The 25,861-nt window shown below is 44.6% G+C and overlaps 1 protein-coding gene across 1 annotated transcript; it reads left to right on the top strand.

Annotated features, from left to right (window-relative positions):
- Positions 1 to 550: 550 nt before the first annotated feature.
- Positions 551 to 25,467, top strand: LOC119161080 (uncharacterized). The gene is made up of 2 exons (XM_037413412.2): positions 551 to 941; positions 24,089 to 25,467. Exons 1-2 carry the CDS (start codon positions 657 to 659, stop codon positions 25,199 to 25,201), a joined length of 1,398 nt encoding a protein of 465 aa, XP_037269309.2. The 5' UTR covers positions 551 to 656; the 3' UTR covers positions 25,202 to 25,467.
- The last annotated feature ends 394 nt before the right edge of the window (positions 25,468 to 25,861 follow it).

Genomic DNA, 25,861 nt, shown 5'->3' with positions numbered 1-25,861 from the left:
CTTAGGCATCACTGTTCCGAGAGCAATGCGGATTGTGGACAGACTAAGCGCTACAAAAATATAATGGTTCCACTACTCTAACTTAACCTAGACCTTCAGAAAAAGCCGCAAATTTTTCAACCTTTCCTATCCGGTCGATCATTTTTGTTGTCGTCATGCGTAACAAAGAATACAACTTGTAGGTGAGCTTTGCTAATACAATCGACAAAATTCTCCTTAAACCGGTAGTTTGAGCAGCCGACAGCAACCTCGCTTAACGGGTAGCGGCAGCATCGAAGCGGCGGGAACACAAATTTTATTGACTACCACATTTCGAGTCGTTTCTCATGAGGTGACGTTATCAGACATCAGAAAATTTTAAGGCATGCGAAATTTCAGCGACACTATGCGCATGTTCATGGTTGATATCATGAGCCGGACATGCATGATCTTCAATCAAGGGGAGTAAGGCGCCTGACGAGTGAGAAAGGGTGAACGAGATGTCACGTTGTTAGCGAACCCACAGCGGCAGGTGGCGCTGCCTTGAGGTGATAAAAGAACTTTGTGGCAGCTTTCGACAGTCGATGTTGCGTAAGCAGGTCAAGTAGAAGCTGTGCCAAACGTAGTCTGGTTATTCTAGCGGCTCGTCTGTGCCTGAAGAAGACGCCATTTTGAAAATGGAAGAAAAGCCTGTGCATCGTTGTTGCCACGATGACATTCCAGGTGCAAACTGGAGGCCGACCCGGTTTGTTTCGATGGTGCCCAGTTCATACGTGTGCTCTATCTGTGGCATGATACCGAAGTCTTTGGTCAAGCTGCCATGTTCGCACGTCCTCTGTTCCGCTTGCCACGCCACCAACTCCGATAATGGTGCCGGCCAGTGTCCCTTGGAAAAGCAGCCATTTGAGAGGGCGGACAGTGTTTCCGTTAACTGCCCCGTCAGCAAAATACGCAGGCTGAAGGTAAGTATAAGTGTCTTGTTGCTTTCGTTTTATCGGAAACGTCAATTATATGCACCACTCTGAACTGTGAAAGGGGCTCCTCTTCCAAGTGCAAAATATGGTACTGATAAAGCTTCTCATATTGGTCCGTTTTAGTGTCTCCTACCCCCCCCCCCCACCTTTTTTTTTATGCAAGTATGTGTGGTTTGCGCCAGCTTTTGCATTCTAGTGTAACCTCGGTTAGTACAGTAGCGATAATTTTTTTCGACACATGGCATTGCGTGGCAAAGTGTACCGCAGTGCCTATTGACGGCTGGTTGCGAAGCTGGAGAGCGCGCATAGGCCACTCATGCCCTTCTTTAGGGGCTCAACATAGTTGGACGTATAGTATTTACGCGCGAGTACGCTCGGTTAGCTCGATACGACACTACGCTAGCAAAACGAGAACACTCTATAGCCTGATGCGAAGCCCTACAGTTACGGCCCAGGTGGTAGCCGGCGCGAGGTGCGATATACGTCGACGACGTTACGCAATGAGGGTGGCGATTTGGGCTTGTTGGTATGGTTGCATGATGATGGATGGTAGCGCAGACAACGAACACGGACAAGAGAAGGCACATAGACACAACACAGCGCTAACTTTCAACAACATTTTATTACACGCAGATCTCCGTGGTGTATGCGATCCACCACGCCAACGTCGCACGTGCGTAGCTCTACAAACCATCAAATATAACCAACGCGCGTGTTCCAATACTTTACAATTTTATATTTTTCAATCTTTTTTTACTTTTTCTTTCTTCCTTTTATCCCATGTTACCACAAACCCTATCGCGAATACATGTAATCAAGTTCCTTATCTGTCAACACCACTGATGGGCTGCTCACACACGTGTCACCTAGCTCTGCAATTCTGCCGGCCTCCAATACCAACCGCGTCATCTCGTGCCTACTTCTATTGATTATAACCGTTTCCTTGAATTTCGGTGTGCAATTACATCTCTGGCAATGAAGGGAAAGAAAACCATCAGGAACAACACTATTTACTTTGTTATTGTGCTCGCGCAAGCGATCGTTTATGCATCTACTGGTCTGACCGATATAACACTTCCCACAAGTAAGTGGAATGAGGTATACAACACACATGATGCACTCCACAAATAGGTTTCTATGTTTCTTTTGGCATACATTTGATTTTCCCTTGTCTGGTCTTGTGCTTCTGCAAAGACTCACCAACTTATTGGGTGCCGAGAAAACTACGTTAGTGCCACATTTTTCCGCAATCTTTTTTATCCTGTGAGAAACCTTATGCATGTATGGAATTACGGCAAAACTTTCCTTTCTTGAACTCACCCTATCCATCCCTTCACATCTTTTCTCCAGCACTTTTCTGTGCAATCCTTCAGCAACGGACACGACGAGGCTCTTGGGGTACCCGGCATTGCTTAGCCTCGAGACCTGTTGTCTGAAGCTTTCATTCATGAGGCACCGGCAGGACTTCTTTAGTGCCTCACTCAAGCACATCTTCGCAATGCCTCGTTTTACCAGTTTAGTATGCGCTGAGTGAAACTGTAGTAAAGGCTTACTTGCTCTGGGCTCGTAACACCAGCATGTCTTTTCATCTGAGAATTGAAAGTTAATGTCAAGAAATCTGAGCCTTCCGTCACATGGCATTTCAAAAGTCACTTCAAGTGGGTTAAGCCCCTCACGAAAGACGCTACACACGCTACTACATTGAGTAGCAAAATCTGCAGTTCTGTCATTGATAAACACTAAAAAGTCATCGACGTACCTAAATACGTGCACAACATTGTATTCATTTAGGCGTCCTGATAGCCTCCTGTCCATTTCAGCCAAAAACAAATTACTTAAAACTGGTGCTAAGCACGAGCCAATGCATACTCCTTGTTTTTGCAGATACAGGGTACCATTGTTTTCAATAAACGTTGACGACAAGTAAAACCTAAGTAATTCTAAGAAATTGTCGACGGACGTACCTGCTTGTGAGCTAAATCTAACGGCACCGTACTCATCGGTGCATTCGCCAACACTTGTTAATACTGCTGATTGTGGCAGAGAATAGTACAGATCTTTTATGTCAGCCGAAAACGCTTTTAACCCTATGTTTTTTCGTTCCCTGACGAAACTTATCACCTGTTCCGAATTTTTTGTCAGGAAGGGGTCATTTATGTCAAGCAAGTTTAATGTTCTTTGCAGATACACAGCTACAGCTTTTTGCCACGTGTCCTTCTCCGACACTATCACTCTGAACGGTACTCCTTCCTTATGCGTTTTAGCACTAAAGAACACATCCAGACTGTCATTTTTACTTTTTCTGATACCGCTAAGCACACCTTCTAGATTCATCCTCTTACAAAGTTCTATTGCTTTTCCCCTCACTTTTTCAATCGAAATACTTTTCTTTTCGCTGAACACTGCCGTAATAGCACTTTTAGCCTTTTCTTTAAATTCATCATGCGAGAAAACCGCAAACCCTCCTTCTTTATCGACTGGAAGTACACTCAGAGCATGCTGTGTCAAGTAAGTTTCCACGCGTTTGAGAGGCAAACTGCGGCATGGAGGCCTACACAATTTTAAAGCGTCCACACCTTCGTTGATGATCCTGGTGGCTTGATCCTCGGGAACCCGCTTCGACACTTGACGTACAATTGATACGAGTTCCGGCTTGTTCTTTTGAGGTTGCACGGCAAACTTTGGCCCAAGTCCCAATACTTCTAGTACAAAGTCCGGTAGGCAGATGCCTTCTGCCACATGAACGTTGGAGGTTGCACTCACGCGCACTTTGTCCACCAAATCACGTAACAGTCGTAATTGAAGCTTCCAGTGGAATTCTATCATTTGGTCTGCCAGACGTAGATGCTTTCGAAAGTGAATCTCCGCTGCATATGACTCGTAAGTTCGATGCATCTGCGCCCGTAGGTAGGCTCTGAAAAGGCGTACCTGTCGAAGCCATTCTGAGCGCTGAATTTTCATGATCCTCGTTCTGTGCCCATCTGAAGGGGTACACCCTCCGAAGAGCGCTCGAACATCCTCTGGTAGAATCTTGTTCCTTATGGAAAAGCTGAGCGTTCTTGCCTTGCACACGGCGTTGACGATGAGGGCTACAACACCCGAAGGATCTCGCAGTACATGAACGAAAGAGCCCGTTGAACGAGAAATGAAGTCAATGAGGGTGGCGATTTGGGCTTGTTGGTATGGTTGCATGATGATGGATGGTAGCGCAGACAACGAACACGGACAAGAGAAGGCACATAGACACAACACAGCGCTAACTTTCAACAACATTTTATTACACGCAGATCTCCGTGGTGTATGCGATCCACCACGCCAACGTCGCACGTGCGTAGCTCTACAAACCATCAAATATAACCAACGCGCGTGTTCCAATACTTTACAATTTTATATTTTTCAATCTTTTTTTACTTTTTCTTTCTTCCTTTTATCCCATGTTACCACAAACCCTATCGCGAATACATGTAATCAAGTTCCTTATCTGTCAACACCACTGATGGGCTGCTCACACACGTGTCACCTAGCTCTGCAATTCTGCCGGCCTCCAATACCAACCGCGTCATCTCGTGCCTACTTCTATTGATTATAACCGTTTCCTTGAATTTCGGTGTGCAATTACATCTCTGGCAATGAAGGGAAAGAAAACCATCAGGAACAACACTATTTACTTTGTTATTGTGCTCGCGCAAGCGATCGTTTATGCATCTACTGGTCTGACCGATATAACACTTCCCACAAGTAAGTGGAATGAGGTATACAACACACATGATGCACTCCACAAATAGGTTTCTATGTTTCTTTTGGCATACATTTGATTTTCCCTTGTCTGGTCTTGTGCTTCTGCAAAGACTCACCAACTTATTGGGTGCCGAGAAAACTACGTTAGTGCCACATTTTTCCGCAATCTTTTTTATCCTGTGAGAAACCTTATGCATGTATGGAATTACGGCAAAACTTTCCTTTCTTGAACTCACCCTATCCATCCCTTCACATCTTTGCATGATGCACTCCACATATTTGTGGAGTGCATCATGTGTGTTGTATACCTCATTCCACTTACTTGTGGGAAGTGTTATATCGGTCAGACCAGTAGATGCATAAACGATCGCTTGCGCGAGCACAATAACAAAGTAAATAGTGTTGTTCCTGATGGTTTTCTTTCCCTTCATTGCCAGAGATGTAATTGCACACCGAAATTCAAGGAAACGGTTATAATCAATAGAAGTAGGCACGAGATGACGCGGTTGGTATTGGAGGCCGGCAGAATTGCAGAGCTAGGTGACACGTGTGTGAGCAGCCCATCAGTGGTGTTGACAGATAAGGAACTTGATTACATGTATTCGCGATAGGGTTTGTGGTAACATGGGATAAAAGGAAGAAAGAAAAAGTAAAAAAAGATTGAAAAATATAAAATTGTAAAGTATTGGAACACGCGCGTTGGTTATATTTGATGGTTTGTAGAGCTACGCACGTGCGACGTTGGCGTGGTGGATCGCATACACCACGGAGATCTGCGTGTAATAAAATGTTGTTGAAAGTTAGCGCTGTGTTGTGTCTATGTGCCTTCTCTTGTCCGTGTTCGTTGTCTGCGCTACCATCCATCATCATGCAACCATACCAACAAGCCCAAATCGCCACCCTCATTGACTTCATTTCTCGTTCAACGGGCTCTTTCGTTCATGTACTGCGAGATCCTTCGGGTGTTGTAGCCCTCATCGTCAACGCCGTGTGCAAGGCAAGAACGCTCAGCTTTTCCATAAGGAACAAGATTCTACCAGAGGATGTTCGAGCGCTCTTCGGAGGGTGTACCCCTTCAGATGGGCACAGAACGAGGATCATGAAAATTCAGCGCTCAGAATGGCTTCGACAGGTACGCCTTTTCAGAGCCTACCTACGGGCGCAGATGCATCGAACTTACGAGTCATATGCAGCGGAGATTCACTTTCGAAAGCATCTACGTCTGGCAGACCAAATGATAGAATTCCACTGGAAGCTTCAATTACGACTGTTACGTGATTGGTGGACAAAGTGCGCGTGAGTGCAACCTCCAACGTTCATGTGGCAGAAGGCATCTGCCTACCGGACTTTGTACTAGAAGTATTGGGACTTGGGCCAAAGTTTGCCGTGCAACCTCAAAAGAACAAGCCGGAACTCGTATCAATTGTACGTCAAGTGTCGAAGCGGGTTCCCGAGGATCAAGCCACCAGGATCATCAACGAAGGTGTGGACGCTTTAAAATTGTGTAGGCCTCCATGCCGCAGTTTGCCTCTCAAACGCGTGGAAACTTACTTGACACAGCATGCTCTGAGTGTACTTCCAGTCGATAAAGAAGGAGGGTTTGCGGTTTTCTCGCATGATGAATTTAAAGAAAAGGCTAAAAGTGCTATTACGGCAGTGTTCAGCGAAAAGAAAAGTATTTCGATTGAAAAAGTGAGGGGAAAAGCAATAGAACTTTGTAAGAGGATGAATCTAGAAGGTGTGCTTAGCGGTATCAGAAAAAGTAAAAATGACAGTCTGGATGTGTTCTTTAGTGCTAAAACGCATAAGGAAGGAGTACCGTTCAGAGTGATAGTGTCGGAGAAGGACACGTGGCAAAAAGCTGTAGCTGTGTATCTGCAAAGAACATTAAACTTGCTTGACATAAATGACCCCTTCCTGACAAAAAATTCGGAACAGGTGATAAGTTTCGTCAGGGAACGAAAAAACATAGGGTTAAAAGCGTTTTCGGCTGACATAAAAGATCTGTACTATTCTCTGCCACAATCAGCAGTATTAACAAGTGTTGGCGAATGCACCGATGAGTACGGTGCCGTTAGATTTAGCTCACAAGCAGGTACGTCCGTCGACAATTTCTTAGAATTACTTAGGTTTTACTTGTCGTCAACGTTTATTGAAAACAATGGTACCCTGTATCTGCAAAAACAAGGAGTATGCATTGGCTCGTGCTTAGCACCAGTTTTAAGTAATTTGTTTTTGGCTGAAATGGACAGGAGGCTATCAGGACGCCTAAATGAATACAATGTTGTGCACGTATTTAGGTACGTCGATGACTTTTTAGTGTTTATCAATGACAGAACTGCAGATTTTGCTACTCAATGTAGTAGCGTGTGTAGCGTCTTTCGTGAGGGGCTTAACCCACTTGAAGTGACTTTTGAAATGCCATGTGACGGAAGGCTCAGATTTCTTGACATTAACTTTCAATTCTCAGATGAAAAGACATGCTGGTGTTACGAGCCCAGAGCAAGTAAGCCTTTACTACAGTTTCACTCAGCGCATACTAAACTGGTAAAACGAGGCATTGCGAAGATGTGCTTGAGTGAGGCACTAAAGAAGTCCTGCCGGTGCCTCATGAATGAAAGCTTCAGACAACAGGTCTCGAGGCTAAGCAATGCCGGGTACCCCAAGAGCCTCGTCGTGTCCGTTGCTGAAGGATTGCACAGAAAAGTGCTGGAGAAAAGATGTGAAGGGATGGATAGGGTGAGTTCAAGAAAGGAAAGTTTTGCCGTAATTCCATACATGCATAAGGTTTCTCACAGGATAAAAAAGATTGCGGAAAAATGTGGCACTAACGTAGTTTTCTCGGCACCCAATAAGTTGGTGAGTCTTTGCAGAAGCACAAGACCAGACAAGGGAAAATCAAATGTATGCCAAAAGAAACATAGAAACCTATTTGTGGAGTGCATCATGTGTGTTGTATACCTCATTCCACTTACTTGTGGGAAGTGTTATATCGGTCAGACCAGTAGATGCATAAACGATCGCTTGCGCGAGCACAATAACAAAGTAAATAGTGTTGTTCCTGATGGTTTTCTTTCCCTTCATTGCCAGAGATGTAATTGCACACCGAAATTCAAGGAAACGGTTATAATCAATAGAAGTAGGCACGAGATGACGCGGTTGGTATTGGAGGCCGGCAGAATTGCAGAGCTAGGTGACACGTGTGTGAGCAGCCCATCAGTGGTGTTGACAGATAAGGAACTTGATTACATGTATTCGCGATAGGGTTTGTGGTAACATGGGATAAAAGGAAGAAAGAAAAAGTAAAAAAAGATTGAAAAATATAAAATTGTAAAGTATTGGAACACGCGCGTTGGTTATATTTGATGGTTTGTAGAGCTACGCACGTGCGACGTTGGCGTGGTGGATCGCATACACCACGGAGATCTGCGTGTAATAAAATGTTGTTGAAAGTTAGCGCTGTGTTGTGTCTATGTGCCTTCTCTTGTCCGTGTTCGTTGTCTGCGCTACCATCCATCATCAGACGTTACGCAGAAATAAACCGTCTGCATTGAGGGATGAAGGGTGGGCTCAAACGCTCATGAGTCAAGGTCATGTAGCCCGGCACGAGTGGGCGAGTACAGAGTGATTGGTCTTTGCGTCAACGGGATTTTCGACGTGAAAACCAAGTGTGAATGTTGTCGATACGGATCTCTACCCCTGACGCTATTGTTTGTGCGTTTGCACAGGAAGCTTTTTTATCCGGGTGGATGGAAGGAAGGGAGGGGTTCTTTTGTGATTGCTTCTATAAGTGAGGGCCATGGCTAGTTGGCACCTAAAGTGCTAATAACTTTTTTTTTATAGAAGTCCTCTTTGGCACGTCGAGTAGTACTGTTCTCTTGACATCCATCTCTAATGCGGGTGAAACATTTTTCTCTATAAAAGGCTTAGCGTACACATGATTGATATTGATTTATATTTTGGTTCCTTCTCGTATTGGCATGATGCCGCTGGTCCATGCGATCACTGTCGGACGGCACGTTGAAGAGCCACACACTCCGCACATGACAGATAGCCACACCAGAAGTTCGATACAAAACACGATCTCCCAATTTTCGACACACCTCAGCAATACGATGCCACCTTTGCCGTTTCAAGACTGCTAAACGCACCAGAACAAAATATCGAGATTTCAAACAGTGCGGCCGCAGCTGCCAGCACCAACACACAGAATCAGCGGTTCGGGCGTTCGTACTGAGACGCCTGACCCCACTCGTCATAGCATCATGCACGATAGCATTAAGCTTTCAACCAGCTGATAACGACACAAAAATAATCTGCGCGCGCGGGATTGCGGTTTTCCACGTGATTGGGGGAGATTCAGGCCTTGTCCTTGTTTTCAAAGCATAGTCTTCACTCACTGATTGCTTTAGAAAAAACTGGCTTTTGCACGAAAATCTTTTTACAAAAGCAGGAAATGTACTTTGACACCCTTTTGATATTGCAAAGAGAATAGGTCCTTTCGTTCTAGTATAGCCTCTTAATTAAGCTTCGCTGTAATTACATTGGAGTAAGTTCGCTAATCTAAAATTACCATGGCTTGACCAAAGTAGCGCGTGCCGGTGCCTAATGGCGTATTTCTGTTTTGTATACCACACTACCACACCTCGAGCATAGCACTCTCTGCTGTAAAAGTTTTTTTTTACTTGACGAATACATCATCCTTCTCCTTGGTCAAGGACAAATTTTCGTGATATGTTGCCTTCACTTTTTATATATGTGCCTTGTAGCTTTCGGCAACAAACCTGTCAAAGTCGACTTTACAGCATGGTGGTCGCCTGAGATAACCTTTCCATTTTTCCCTCTTGAAACACGTGAGCCACACGTTTCAAATTTTAAATGGCTCATATTTGGAAGTATTCAGCAATCTGACAGAATTGACACTACTTTGTTTGAGCTTCAATGTGACATTTTACGTTTGTTTCGTTTCGGCTTCCGTTGTCCCCAACGTGCGCTAGACGGGGACCGCAGATATTTTTATAGGCATCTGTATTTGCTGCTCCTACATTGTTATTAGTGCAGGAGGGTGTCTCATACGAGTTGCTAACGCTCAAGACTGCAGCAACGAGGAACTGTACTTTCACCAAAACAGACCAGTTTTTTGCTTCTTGCGACAAATATTTTCTGCAAAATATTTCACTTTTTTTCAATAACATTGTTTTCCTCCAAAAATTTGTTGCTATGCATGACAGAAATAAAAGCGCACAAGAACGGGCGAAGGATACTTGCACAGAGCACCACTAGGAATCGTACCATGACTGTGTTAGGCGAATGAAAGCTGGTGGTTAATATTATAGGTTGCCACTTGACTTGATAAAAACTAACGGAAGGTGTGTTTTCGACGCCGAGAAGCGTTTGAGAACAAGGCGTTTGGTGCTGGAGCAATGACAGTACGATATATATATATATATATATATATATATATATATATATATATATATATATATATATATATTATAACTCTGTCTGTGTTACGACCGCTAAAACACGCAAACGCTTCTCTAATCAGTCCGGTTTGAGTACGACAATAATATTACCCGCTAACAAAGCTTTTGGCCTATGCATCTGACAACATAGAAATGATTTGCCTCATCAAGCACAGCCGGAACGCACAGATAAGTGGTCCCGGATGTCGTACGGTCCCCTCCCCCCCCCTTTTTTCTTTTTTCTTTTTTTTTCTTTCTCTTCTTTAAGTTTCAACGCACATAATGTTCCTTCACTGACAAGGAGCTGACAGCTAGGTGGTTTCGTTAACTTTTTCATACATGCGCGCATGTCTTCCCAGTGAGCCGCAACTGTGTGGTGACTGTTTCGGATGTCGTACAGTCTCCCCCCTCCCCCCCCCTGTTCTTTTTTTTTCCTTCTTTAATTTTTAACGCACGTTCTGTTCCTCCACTGACAAGGAGCCAATGCATATAATGAATATCGATGGCGGTGCCTCATTCACCGGCTTTTTCGCTCCTCCCGACGCCACCAGCACGCACTCAAAGCGCTTAAGCCCTCCCCATTAACTTGTCATACACTTCAAAGAGGAACGAGCCGCCAGCGGACTACACGGAAAGGTGAAATACAAGAACGGCGGCTCCCTGCCCACTTGGGGAAGAGTGGGTGCGGGTGAGGTATTGTTGACAATGATGACATTGCTTATCTACCTCTGCTTTACTCTGTTGAAATACTGCCCCTTTCTAATTACGCCGTGTCCGTCTTGCTTCTTCTCCTAGATTTTCTATATTTTATTTAATGTTTGTCCTCCCGTTTCGCTGTTTTTTTTCCTCTTTCTCTTTTTACCCCTCTTCTCCTGTCTCGACAGGATATAAGAAGACACGGAAAATGTGTAAATAGTATTATGCCTTGAAAAAGACGGGGTTCCCGTCGAAACGTCGGCACAATAAACAGTTGTTATGTGAAAGCGCATCTACTTTCACACACACACACACACACACACACATTATATATATATATATATTTATATATATATATATATATATATATATATATATATATATATATATATATATATATATATATATATATATATAATTGTGCACATTGAAGACCTCAATCATCAGCGTGACTATACGTTCACTGCAGTACAAAGACCTCTCCCATGTTCCGCCAGTCAACTTGGTGCTGTGCTTGCTGCTGCCAGTTTCTACCCGCAAATTTATTGATCTCATCTTCCCACCGAACCTTCTCTCTTCCCCTAACCCACTTGCTGTATCTAGAAGTCTAGTTAGTTACCCTTAATGACCAGCGGTTGTCCTGTCTACGTGCTACATGCCCGGCCCATGACCATTTCCTCTTCTTGATTTCAACTATATCCTTAACCCCCGTTTGTTCTCTAATCCACTCTGGTCTCTTCTTGTCTCTTAAGGTTACACCTACCATTTTTCTTTCCATTCCTTGCTGCGTCGTCCTCAATTTAAGCTGAATCCTCTTTGTAAGTCTCCGGGTTTCTGCTCCGTAGCTAAGCACTGGCAAGATACAGATGTTATATACCTTCCTCTTGAGGGATAGTGTCAGTCGACCAGTCATGGTTTGAGAGTGCTTATCAGATGTGCTCCACCCTATGCTTATTGTTCTAGTTACTCCAGTCTCGTGGTTCAACTCCGTGGTTATTACCTGTCCTAATAGACATAGACTTTTACAACTTCGGGGCACTAATACCTATCTCGAAGCGCTCTTCTCTTCCGAGGTTGTTGTACATTAATTTCGTTTTCGGCAGATTTATTTAAGAACTACTTTTCTGCTCTCCTTGTCAAGCTCCGTAATCATGAGTTTCAATTCGTACCCTTAGTTACTCAGCAATGCAATGTCAACGGCGAAGCGCAGGTTACTAAGGTACTCTTCATTAACTGTTATGCCTAACTGTTGCCATTCTAGGCCTCTGAAAGCCTCCTGTAGGCACGCGGTATTTAGCATTGGGGATATTGTATCCCCCTGCTTTCCATCCTTCTTGATTGATAGTTCTTGATTGGTTGCTTTTTTATGAAGTACTATGGCAGCAGTTGATCCCCCTGAATGTTTCTGCAGAATATTTACATATGCTTCGTCTATGCACTGATTCTGCAGTGTCTGCACGAATGTTGATATTTCTACGGAATCAAATGCCTTCTCGTAATGTATGAAGGCTATGTATAGTGGTTGGCTATATTCTGAGCAATTCTCTATTACCTGATTGATAGTATGAATGTGGTCGATTGTTTAGCAGCCTGTTCAAAATCCTGCTGTTCCTTTGGTTGATTCAATTCTAATGTCTTGAATCTGTTAGCAATTACCTTTGTAAATAGCTTGTATACTACGCAGAGCAAGCTGATCGGCCTGTAAATCTTCAAGCCCTTGTCATATCTTTTCTTAAGTATAAGGATGATGTTAGCATTCATCCAAGATTCTAGTGTTTTTCCCGTCAGGAGAAACCTCGTTAATAGGGTGGCTAGATTTTTTACCCCAACCTGTTCTCCATCTTTTAGCAGATGTGGTGTTAGCTGATCCTCACCAGCAGCTTTGCCTCTTTGCATGCTATCCAAGGCTTTTCTGACTTCTTCTATTATTACTGGTGGGGTGTTATCTAGGTTACTGCTAGTTCTTATATTAAGGTCGTGGTTGGGCTGGCTATTGTACAGACCTCTATAAAACTACTCTGCTAATTTTACAATTTTTGCCACATTGGTAGTTACTTTGCCTTCCTTGTACCTTAGAGCATACATCTGATTTTTGCCTATCCCAAGCTTTCTATTCACTGCTTTGACGCTTCCTCCGTTCTTCAGAGCGTGTTCAATACTCTGTGTTATACCTTCTTACAGCAGATGCCTTACGTTTAATAATCAACTTCGAAAGCTCTACCAACTCTATTTTGTCTGTTCTACTTGAGGCTTTTATGTTTTGACGCTTCTTAATGAGATTCTTCGTTTCCTGAGACAGCTTTCCAGTGTCCTGTCTAACCACAGTACCTCGAACTTCCACTGCACACTCCATAATGATACTCGTCATATTATCATTTCAGCGCGTCAACGCTCACGCTGTTTTCCTCGATAAGAACCGAGTACCTATTCTGAAGCGAGACTCTGAATTTCTCTACTTTCGCTCTCAGTGCTAGCTCATTGTCTTCTTGCGTATCAGTTTGTCTTTCCGAATTCAAGTCTACGCGAATTCTGGACCGTACCATTCTATGGTACCATTCTATGAGCACCCTATTGGGTGCTATATAAAACTTATGGCACTTGTGGTTGCGTTTTTTTTCTGTCGCCTGACGTGGTTACTCATTCAGGTGCTTCAATTGTGCAAGGTCAGTAGTTAGGGTGGGCCTCCCAGATATTTGGAAGGGAGATTAAATTTGTGAGGTGGGGGGGGGGGGCGAGGCCTATTTTCAACGTCGCTCCACTCAGTTATCGAACCTGCTCAGTGGTTTGAGCAAACTTGAACAGACGAAGAAGATACACGAGGGCAGTGTTGAGCAAAAAACGTTGATCTGAACGCAATGCAGAATATACAGGTGGTTAAAAACGGGGTGGCGAAAAGATCACTTTACAAAAAATGAGGACACTTGTTACAAAGGTAAGAAATCCGTACAATCTTCCCGGGCCAAATTTCATGTATTTCAATGGCAGGGCCACCTGGGTACTTTTCACGCACCATGTACGTTTATTTCCGAGGTAGTGCAAGTGTGGATGCGCTGACATAAACCATGCGCTTATTTTTTTTTCGATGGTTGTTTCGTCGATAATTTTGCTTGCGTTATTAGAAGTTAAATCGCGCTGAGTTATCTCGCTGGCTTGGCGTGTCAATTACGGGAAAGATAGACGGCAAGTTGTGGTGGGCAGAGAACGGAAGCTGTTGTGCGCTGTGCCGAAGAAGTGAACCATACATTCGTCGAAGATGACTTAATTGGGCAACATATGTTTTGCACGGCTCTGCGGTGTGCTAATCCGGGGATCCATTTCTAGTTCCACGAATAGTTTTGAGCGTTCCCTGAAGGAAAGGGTCAGCACAAGAATTTTGACCCAATATTTGAGCAGGTATTGGTTTCGCCTGAGTATTGCAGTTTCGGAATTGCAGTTTCGCTTTACTCATCGGTGAAGACAGCAGCCAAGGTCCTGTTGACAAAATGTGTTCATTGAAAGGCTTCAATTCAAGTTGGCTCGGCTACACCTTCACTTTGTTTTACTGTTAGCCTGAAGTTCAAATTATGTCAAATAAATATAGGCTGCTTCCTGCTCGTAAAATATTACAGCCGCAGTTTCAAACTTTAAGCGCCTTTACTTATAATAGTGTCACTAAATACACGTGGTAGACTAAATGCTTTTGAGAATTCAAAGAATCTCGATGGAGCTACGGTTTTGGCAAGTGAACTTTTCTTTGTTGGAGAAGGGCTGTTGTCCCACTGAAGACAAGTCAACTTGCCGAAACACTCGTTTCCAGCGACGTTCTTTCTAAAAAAGCTTCTGATCGCTTTAAGCCTCCCAGTGCATCTGAACTTCAGCATCTTTTGGTACTGAAGTTCTGTAAGAAACCTATGCGCGCCGTCATAACAAACGTAATTGATTCAAAGCGACGTGCCCTACTCGCGATTGTTAATTTTCGCATTCATTCGAATATTCTTGGTTCCACGTTTGCTCATTGTGTCCATATCTCAGTTGTAAATTTCAGCTGTGTTCTTAATACAAAACGTGCACTAGAATATTTCACTTTATTTGTGCCGATTGAGTTTCATCTTACTGAAAAGCAGCTAGCTTAAACTATGCTTCTTGTGAAAACACGAACAAAAAAAATTTAAGGCCACATTGCCCAAGCAGCCAGTGTACCTAAAACAAGGCGCGAGCGCATTCCGCTTGCATGCGCAGAAGGAAAGAAGGGCTTCTGCGGCAACCTTCCTCTTCTCGATTTTTCGACTTTTCGCTCTATTTCGGGATGTAACCACCGACGTCATGAAAGAAATTTTCTGTTCACAATTTTTTTTGTAGTAGGATGCGCGGCAACTGCCAATGGTAAAAGTGGTGCTGTCGCTGTTTCCGCCCCCTGCTGATTACGCGTACCGCACTCTTTAAAGATAAGCGTTCCGCGCTTTAGGCTGTCCCGGGGTGCGCGGTCACATGAAAAGCGCCAAGCTCGAGTAATGAGCACAGCTGACTACACAAAGGCGCTTACCAACATAATTTTTGGTTTAAATCAATCTGCGCATGTCTCATACCCGCGCTTGCTCCTGAGCATATTACGCCGCGGAGTCTGCAAAAGGCCCCAAGAGTACACCCTGAAAGCAAAGCATACCACTCTACACAAACGTGGACAGGGGTATAGGTCGTTTGAGTGGGACAGAATACAACACTTTAATGCCTTGGCACGTCTAGATTTCATAGATGAAGTTATGGCCAAGTCCTTGTGTAAAATCGCCACTGCTTTGTGCCAGACAGTATCCTGTATTTGGTCTCTGTATCTGCTTCTTCGGTTCTTTTGGGTAACGAAAAGCGGAGGGCTGTTATTACGACTACTCAACATACAATAACAGCCTAAAGGGGTACTCGAACAAAAACTTCGGCCGCGCGTTTTTCTGCTGCAATGCGTTGCTGGGGGCCTGTTAATCGTGACTTGCGGCGGCTGCATTTTAGATGGAGGCCGAAATGTTGTAGGCCCATGTGCTCAGATTTGGGTGCACGTGAAAGAACCCCAGGTGGTCGAAATTGCCGGAGCCCTATATTACGGCGTCTCTCGTAATCAAATGGTGGTTTTGGGACGTTAAACCCCACATATCAATCTGTTGGTCATGACACGACATATCGTTTGCTGCACCACGCGACAACTACATAATTACAGGCCCCTCATTATGAATCAGTTTTGTTTCGGTTTGAGAAAGTTTCAAAAAGTGGGTACATCTGTCGCCACCTAGCGTGTGCAGCTTTTGGCCACGTCAGCGCACAGAACTGTTACGTACTTCCGCGCGGTCCACATCAACAATTACTTTAGGATAGCAAACGGGACTGCAATGTCGCGAAACTCAACACTCTCTAAGCGTGCGCCAAGGCCACGCTCGCAACCCGCCGCCGAGAAATACAGACTTCGGGAACTAACACGGCAAAAGAAAAATGGTGGCTATGAAGTCATCATAACTTGTTTTGTTGACCGCAGCGTTGTGACGTGAGGCAAGTAGGGGGTCCCATCGGGATCCCCTCCGAGGGAGTCTAAAGCGCTCTGGAGTCGGTCACTCACAAAAACTTAAAAATTAATTTAAATGCCTTCCAGGTTATATTCGCTGTTATCTTCCCGATGATATACGAATGTTCGCGAGAATCGACCCCGCAGGCTATCTCGGCCCCGTAATTTTGTGTCAGTACCCCTTTAACATCCATGATTACAGTATATCTCAGACAAAAGCCATTAATTTTCTAATGCAGTCTTGTGCACTTTGTGCGTGGGATAAATCATTTTTGGCATGGTTGGCATGGTTTTTGATGTCTCTCAAAACAATAGTAGTTTTTGGAAAGCAAAACCTCAGATCTTATTATTCAATCAGTTTCTGTGATAGACGATGTAGTCTGTGTTAAACATGCATGGGTCGACTCAATTTTGGGTGGTATTGGTGTGAGAATCGGGGGGAGGGGTACAGGAGCTTGTGGACCCAAGAAGCTTGCGACGTGCCATGGTGCATGTGGAGAACGCAAGCCAATCTTTTGCTCTTGCGTTCATGTTGCCCCAAGGCCCAGAAATCGTGGGCCTCAAGGCGTCTTGAGTCACCAGCGAGACGAAGCAGACGCAGCGCGAGATACGGTGGCATATGGCCTGCGTCTTACACATATTCTAATTAGGTCGCGGGTGGCTCTCCGTGCGTTTGACCCAACGCAACGTGCGTTTCACCCAGCTGTGAAACTCTGATGATCCTGCGAACACAACAGCAACTTGCGCAACGCATCTTGTGGGCCCAGTGTCTTAGGCCCCAAATTCTCTCTCTATTGTTTAGTGACGCTCAGGTTGATCTTCATTCACATTGAAACGGCTCGCCTGGGCAGTCTTTTAGTCGTCGCTCTCATTTGGTCAAGTGCGCAGGGATACCACAGGGTGTTCACGTTGGCCGCCCACCAGATTTGTGTCATGGGACATATGATACTTCGCCTCCCAGCTGGTCGAAATTTCTGGAGCCCTCAAAAACGGCGTCTCTCATAATCATATGGTGGTTTTGGGACGTTGAACCCCACATATCAATCAATCAATCATTCAAACAATGAATCAATATGATACTTCGCCAACAAAGAGGCAGATGCTGAGTTACGCCAGGCTGAAAGATCACCATGGCGATAAGCTAAGAAATTTGAATGCATGCGAGTCTAGGTGTTGTGTTGTGGGGAAATTTGCGAGTAACCATACTTGCACAAACGGATGAACTTCATTTAGCCTGTACTGTTTGGTTGTCTTGTGCTGATCTGTGTTAATTTCGCCTTATGCCCAAACAGTCATTCTTTCATTGCCCAGGGCGAAATTCACTCGGGACAGCCGTTGCGGCGATATTTCTGGGCGACAGTCTATAGATGGTAGAGTTGGATACAGCCTCCAGCAAACAACTATACAGAGAGAGCACCTACCACATACAGTACCATAAAATGGCGATAATCTGCGTGACCCGAAGTAAGCAGGCGCAAAAGTCAGCACTAGTAGCGCAAGCATAGTCTGTCACGCTGTTCCTTTCCGGAAGCAAAACTTCCTTTGTTTACTAAGTGTCCTGAATGCACACAATCAACAATATAATAATCAAGAACCTGTTGAATTTTTGCGCCGTTTTTTTTTTTGCTGCAATGTACATCCATCAGCACCTTTAACTTGAACGCTCCGACACGTGGCCTCGGCTCGCTTGGAATGAGGTCAGCGCCACCAAGCGTTGAAATATAATTGCTACAGTTTAGGATAGATGTAGCGCGCGTCGGTTTCACTAGTAAATTTCTGTTTGCAGTCTTTCTGTTTCTGTTTTGCATTCTGTTTTCGCCGCATTTCGCTCGTTGCTATGTTATGGCGCGCACCCATAGCGTTCGTTGTCTTATACTTATCTCGACAATAAACCAATGCATGTTTGGTTGTCAAATACGAAAGGTGCTTCGTGTTTGAATTCAGATTCTGCTCAAAACGAATCGCATGTATAAAAACCGGAGCGAACGCGCGTTCAAAGCATTTTTTAAAGTTTAACAATAAATCTGAAATGCAGTGGCATTGTTCATGGGCTGATTCAGTAATTTTTAGGCAGCGTGAATCGAACTGTTCTTGCAATTTAGAGTGCCTTTCTGCTCTGTTTGCGCTCCACAAAAGATGTCTTGGAGCACGAAATTGGTGTGGGTAACAATATCTGGGGTTCAGCGTGCCAAAACCAGGCATTGATTATAAGAAAAAATAGCGGTTTAAGCTTTTTCGTGCTAACTACGCAAGTAAATTGTCTTAAGTTATATTCATGTACCTTTCTTGCTGAAAACACGCACAAACATTGCCCTCCCTACATTTTCCGTGCAGGATGGACAAAATAGAAAAGCACTCTAATTTGCGAGAACGGTTCAGTTTTCAAATCAAAACTTGAACAACGCCACCGCCTTTAAAATTCATTTATGGTGCAACTTTTACAACTTTTATGCACATGCCTTTGCCCTGCTATTTATAAACGATTTTTGCTGCGAATTCAAACTCGTAAGGTGCGTAAGCTGTCGCACGCATGGTTCATTCTCGAGATAAGCATACAACAACGAACTTTATGGGCGCGCGCGATAACGTAGCCACGAGCCAAAAGTGGCGAGCACGGGATGCGAAGTGAGTGCATTCGACCCGCCGGTCAGGCAGACTGGAACCAGAAATTTACTAGTGAAACCGACGCGCACTACATTTATCCAGAACTGCAGCAAGCACATCATTTTCAACGCGTGGTGCCGCAGACCTCACTCCAAGCGAGCCGAGGGGCTAGGCGTCGGAGTGTTCCGGTTAAAGGTGCTGACGAATGTTCTGTAGCACTGGTTTCGTTCACTTTTTTTGCGTTTTTTATTTCTTAAGATAAATACTTCTAAATTTTCATAATGCTTGCGTCACCCCGAAGGAACGGCTGCGCGTACATTTGCTGGTCTTGGAGATGGTCGCAGTTCTAAGGCACTGGTGCTGTACGCGATTGACGCTCGCGTGATTTAGTAGAAAAAAAAAAACGGAGGCTCTATACCTGCATATACCTATACTTTGCAAAAAACAGACAAACACCGTACATCACAGGCCCAAAAAGAGTGATTCACGTCCTTTCCAGACGATTTCCCTCAGCATACTGCCGCGACACGTTTTGATACATAGTCGTTTCATAGTTTTTTTTTTGGTGGCACAGCAGTCGCCATGCACTCTGTTTATTTTTTCGTCATTTGAAGGGAAGTTCCGCAGCTGCAAAACACGTACGCCTCGAGGAGCGAAGACAATAGCTGCTTTAAGGTAGCCTCGCTGTATCGTAGTATCCTATTATTGTATGGCGCTGTAGTTTGGCGTAACAAAGGCGAAACCACGAATAACATAGCCATTTTTAGCACTGAGCACGCTCTTGTGCCACGGAGCACTTCAATGACCCGGACTGAAGTGTGCTGTTGTCGCTTGGCGTAAAGCTGGTGAAGCTACGTATCAAAGAAAGCAAGCGAGAACTAGAAAGAAGGGTAATCAAAATCTAATTTCTTGAGCGCTCGGACCTGTTTCGAATTAGTCGCAATTGACTGTAGAAAAGATCATATGACCTCGCAATTCTCAAAGCATAAGCTATACAGCTGCCCATTCTTCAAACCTGACCGCGAGCGCCGAACGCTGTGTAGTAGCACCGTATAAAGCACAGTGGTCGAATGAATGAGAACACGCACATCCAGGCAATAAACGGTGCTAAACAGTTCTTTTTGGCCACTGTTTTGGACACCGCGACGTCAGGAAGCGGCACTTGTTGGCTTGGCGGTCGACGCTCATGCATGCAGCTTTAAAAGAAAAGTGCAACTGTACAGGCTGTTTCCTACTTGAGGGAAATCTCTAAGCGCGTGGCATCGTGATGCAGCCAGCGCTGCAATCATACGCCTTCAGCAGCTCGCGCGTGTACAGATAATTTAGGAGTGTAGTTTTGAACTGCGTCGTCTGCTATGGCGGCTCTTGCTTGCTGCATTGCTGGCCAGCACGTGGATATGATTGTTAGGGGAGGAACTGGGTCGATAATCAGCACTAAAGGTTGCGCGACACCAACCTCTCGCCTTTTATTTGTGATAATGGGGTGCTACAAGCAGAATTTGACCGCATATATACTTTGTTTGCTCTCTCGAAGTGCCGTAGGGCTGTAGTGTCGTACTGTGTGTGGAACGCCATGTTACGGTGCGTGCACCGCAGTACACTTGGACGAGGAAGACGCGACAATTAGTACGTAATATGCGTTGTCTCGAATTCCACGCACTCCAGTGCGCGGAATCGAACGTGGGAGCTTCGCGTCGTGAATGCGAGGCATTACCGCCGAGCCACCGTGGGGTAACTCCTTGAATGTTCAAACGACAAGCTACCAGTTATCGCTGTTGGCGGGCATCTCAGCGGGACCTATCGTGTTTTCAGTATTGTCAGCAAGATGGCGCAGTGGGCGCGCGGCGGTTCTCAACTCTCACCTGTACTTTGGCCCGCGTAGAGAATCGGATGGTGTACGCTCGATCACGCGTTCTTATATTGCAGTGGGGAGGATCGTACGTCACGTACGTATTATGTTGTAGTTACCGGGTGCACAAAGGTCACTGGAATCATTGCACATCCTCCGTTCGCGAAAAGGGCGCGCTTTTCATACAGGGCGAAGTAACAGCTTAGACGCCTATTCGTGTTAATCTGTACCTGTGAGCACGTTTCGTGCGTCATTTATGCGTTAGAAAGCGGGGCACGTTTCGATCTGCTTGCCATTCTGCACGTGACCGTTCAATTTTTTGCTATCGCATTCATTGCTTCACCTTTGCGGCAAAACTGTGATTTATTTTTTTACAGCGTAGTTCAATACTTTCAAGTCACTCTCTTTCTGCTATGCGGGACGCGGTAAACCTGGCAACCAGCGCAGTACTGCTTTTCAGACGAAAAAGAAAGTGAAAAAACGTACGGAAGACGAGCGCCAGTATAATTCAGCTCAATTTGGATCTTGTGATGCCACGTCCCCATTGTGAATAAACGGGGCATACAGTGGTGGAACACATCGCTGAAACTATTCATTTACTGCTATCTAGAATCATCGCTACTACTTGGGACGTGACCTTGGAAGCGTCACAAGTAGATTTCGGCACCAAAAGGTCGTTCTTTTTGTTTTGATCAAATATCGTCAAGAATGAGCGTGTTAAGGTGATTGTTATATCCTAAATGAGTCCTGTATTCATTCCCATTTTTGTTGTGTTAAACCTGCTCAGCTGCAGCACCGAGTGCTTCGTTTTATTTAAAAGTGAAATAGACGGAACGCATAGTGCATGCTAATTGTCCTGTTTTACTCATCCAAGCTTACTGCAGCGCGCACACAATGAAGAAACATTTGTGAAAGCAGATATTGCCACAACGTTTTAACAGGGCAAACAAGGTATGCTGTTACATCCTGTTCCTAGTGTCTAATTATCACTAATAAAGGCAAAACGGTTGGCATTATATAACGTTTATTCCAGACAAGCGTTGAAAGTTGGTTAAGTTAGTGCGGGAACATCTAAAAAAAAACTGCGCAGCAAGAAGGGACACGAAGAAAAAAACAAGCACGCCCGAGTTTGTCGTTCCTTATTTGTTGGCATCTCATCTTGCTGCACATTTTTCTTAAGATGATTAGTGTGGAGTATCGGCCCAGTTCCCGCATTATCAATGATATCCGTGCACTGGCCTACGATGCAGCACGCGCCTTGCTGTAGCAGACGACGCAGTTCGACTACACTCTAGAAGCGCGGACATGCGTGAGCTGCTGCCTGCGGGCGATTGCAGCGCTTGTCCCAACTTGATGCCAGGCACTCCAAGATTTTCCCTAAGTATGAAACAGCCTGTACATCGCCGGCCAATTGCAAGGCCACCTTTGCATCGCAATAATTCATAATGCCGTAACAGTATTCGGGGTCATCTGGTTGAAGGTATTGTGGACGTTTTATCATGAGAACGAGCACGTCAATCGGACTACGTTGCAACCTAAATGAAGTCGACAACCTCTACAGCTGGGCAGTTGGAAAGAAATTTTTCATAACACATTAAGCTGTTCAATTTCAGTTTTTCGTTAGACATCACTGGGTCAGATGCCGGGAAAAATGTTTACTTTTCGACAAAAAATGCCAATGCTTGTCTACTGTTGTTTCTATATACCATACAAACAGGAGGCGACATTTTCCTTTATTGGAAGAGCACCAAATGTGGCAATACTGCGACGACCACCCAAGCGAAAGTGCTTAGGATGACGAGTGCGATGGCAGTTTCTTCCACCTTCTATAGCAGATATCGTTTACCACAATGCTCAAGATCCGCCTCTCTCCAATCATCACACAATTGACGTGTGGCTTTTTGTTCCGTTTTTCTGCAGTACTTATCCTGCAGGGCCCTAATTTTAGTTCCCGTCTTACGTCATGTCTACCTGGCCACCTCTTTCTTGGAATTCGCGCCGCTACCAAGGCACTACAAATAGCCTGCTGCAATGAAGCCTTTACAGCTGGTTCTATGAAAGGGCGCAACCACATGTTGTCAAAGACTTGACTACCCATCGAAGTGTGGGATAAATGGGCGTGCCCTGCAACACTTAAGTTTCAGTAATCTCTTCAGGAGTTTATCAGAACATAAGACCCTTAAGAATATTGCTGATTGAATATTCCGTGCAACATAGATCATTGACAACGACCGCAACATAATATGCCTTAGCTCGCGTTTGTCCCTGCCCGCTCGGGGGACCTCGAAAATGAGGAGGCGCATCATGTCTATCAAACCGAGAGATGTGCCTCTCGAGCCCACTTTCCACGAAGGAGGCACCGACTTTTTGTGACGCAGTCCACATTTTCTATACACACGAATGAATCCTCTACCTTGTACCGGATCAGTCACGAGATCACAGGCATTAGATTTTCTTGCCGCAGTCAAACGAACTTTCACCAGTCTTCATATAGGCTGGGAATAATCGCGGAGTATTGAGTTTTAAGTGTCGAAATCGTAGTCTAAGGTAAGTATCCACCAATGACCACATCTTGTGGGGATGTAGGAGTTTCTCTCATCCCGAAGTGTCCTGCCATATGCTCCAATGCTGTCCATGGGCGTACTCAAGAGCTCCCGAACGTGAGAAACAGTAGGCTATCTGTTATCGGACTGATCGTTTCCAGTATGGAGCAACCTGCTTGCTAAAGACATTCCACCTGTATTCAAGTAAATCTGATGCCACCACCACTGCGACGATCGGCACGCACAGGATTCCCAACTGTCGGGTGTGAGGCGTGGGCGTGATTATATGTATATATATGTGTATATATATGTATATATATGTGTATATATATGTATATATATGTGTATATATATATGCGTATATATATATATATATGTGTGTGTGTGTGTGTGTGTGTATTATAATCCTTTGAACTGAATGTATAGTCATATTTACATCTTTTTCCTCCTTGTTGGTTATTTAGTGAGCTGGTTCATGTCTCTTTGTTAAATCTTGCTCCATGAAATGAACCTATGTATTCCCCCCCCTTCCAATAGTGCTACGTACTCTCGGTGATTTGTCATCTCAAACTTTTTCAGCACGCTTTGTCAATCAACGTTTCTCTGGCTCACATGACATGATTTGGCTTCTTTAACTTGTACGATGCTTGTTTTAACATTTGGGCTTTGTCATTAAACCTGTCTCTTATGTATGTTCATTTTTTCTTTTTTTCAAGGCGCATTGCTGGAATGAGGCGCAAGGATGCGACTTTGTGGGCTCCGTGGAAACTCTGCTCAAGCATTACGAGCATGACTGCACGTATCACGTTGTGGAATGTTTGAAGTGCGCCCAGGCGGTCCTTCACAAGGACTTAAGTAAGCACCATGAGAACGGCTGTGGCGGCTTTGCTTCGCAATCGGCCGAGGAGAGTTCACCCTCGGAGTCTGCAGCAGGGACGCCTAAAGACACCTTGGAAGACCCGGGGATGCTGTTGCAGGATCCTTGTTGCGGACTGCCCGCCATCATGACACTGATGAGTAAGGTTGTACAACGCGCCAAGGAACATGAAGTCTTGGTGAGCAGCTGTACAAATGACTTCAGAGCTTCAATGCTGAAATTGAAGACAGATATGGCTCAAATGTCCAAGTTAACCTCTGAAACGCCATCGCATTCGAACGAACTTGGGGTATATCTGTCAGAATTAGATAACACACTCGTGTTTCGAAAGTTGGAGCATTTTGCGCACTCATCTCTCAAGCAGCTGGAACTCATGCGACAGATTGTCAGTCAACCTGCAGGTCACCGGTCGGTGATCGTGAACTGTGAGCCCATTGTGAATTCTATGGACGAGTGCCGCCGCTTAAGCAATGCACTATCTATAGAAGATAGCTTGAACAAAGAAATTTTGAAGCAAATCTACTCACTTTGCTTCGAAAATGCCGAAGAACTTTTTTCGTGTGCGCTGGTACCGAAGAAGCTTGCTGATGTGACTATACCATTTACGAGGGACACATATTTCACGATTGTCGTCTCGAAACGCACCACATCTGTCAAGGATACAGGCACGCTGTACTTAGATATTCAGTTCAACGGACTACTCGAGGAATCTCGGTGCATATTGAGTAACTGGACCGTGAGAGTTAAACATCCCAATAGCTTGGACCTCGATCTCGAAGGTCCCAAGGAAAGTTACTGCAACTGTATGCGAGTTTTGGAGAAATATGAGCACTTCCACCGTGGTTTTTCTGTAAAGCTAGATGATGTGAGGTCTGGTGGGTTCCTCAGAAACGGCTGTTTGACGCTGGAGATTCAGTTTGACGAGCCTTCATCCCTCAATACGTTTGAATAACTAAACGTGATTGTCGATGCAAGATATTCTTTGCTGTCACATTCGTTGATGATGCCCCACCTTTGGGTGTCTGTACAGTTTTACTTTTCTATCAACTCTGACTAACACGTTTCTTTTTTCTGTTTGTTGTAACACTTTTTTTTCGAATCTCGAGTTGTTCTGATACTTGTATTGTTTGTCTTGGCAGGGAACGTTGCCTTTGTGTAAATGTTACCCTGAGGAGACTCCAATTCTCGGCTTATTAAAATACTGCTGCTTGATTTGTACACTGCGGTGCGTATGGCGTTTTGTCTGAATATCAAATTTCCATTCACTGAGGTTTTCGGCCCTATTGTTAAATAGCCCCTTCTAACAAGGCTGGCCGAATAAATGCATGCACTAGATACTCATGGAGGCACTGTGGACTGCGCAAATAATGAGAACCAACTCTGTTTCGCACCAATATCGGAAAGAGTAATATGTAAAATGACAAATTTATGCAATTCGACGGAACCTTCCTTATATGCATGTTTCGATATGCATGTCTGTAGAACTATGCACTTTCCGATAGCTTTTGCTAATCTACGATTGCCTTTTAGTACGTGTAGTGTGGAAGGAGTGGCATATGCGGTTCTCGTTGGTTGAAAGTGGATGACTCAAAAGAGAATCCGGCACTAAAAC

Source organism: Rhipicephalus microplus, chromosome X (assembly GCF_043290135.1).
Source record: "Rhipicephalus microplus isolate Deutch F79 chromosome X, USDA_Rmic, whole genome shotgun sequence".
NCBI lineage: Eukaryota > Metazoa > Arthropoda > Arachnida > Ixodida > Ixodidae > Rhipicephalus > Rhipicephalus microplus.
The sequence above is the reverse complement of the archived record's forward strand: the minus strand, read 5'-3'. Positions and strand labels throughout refer to the sequence as shown.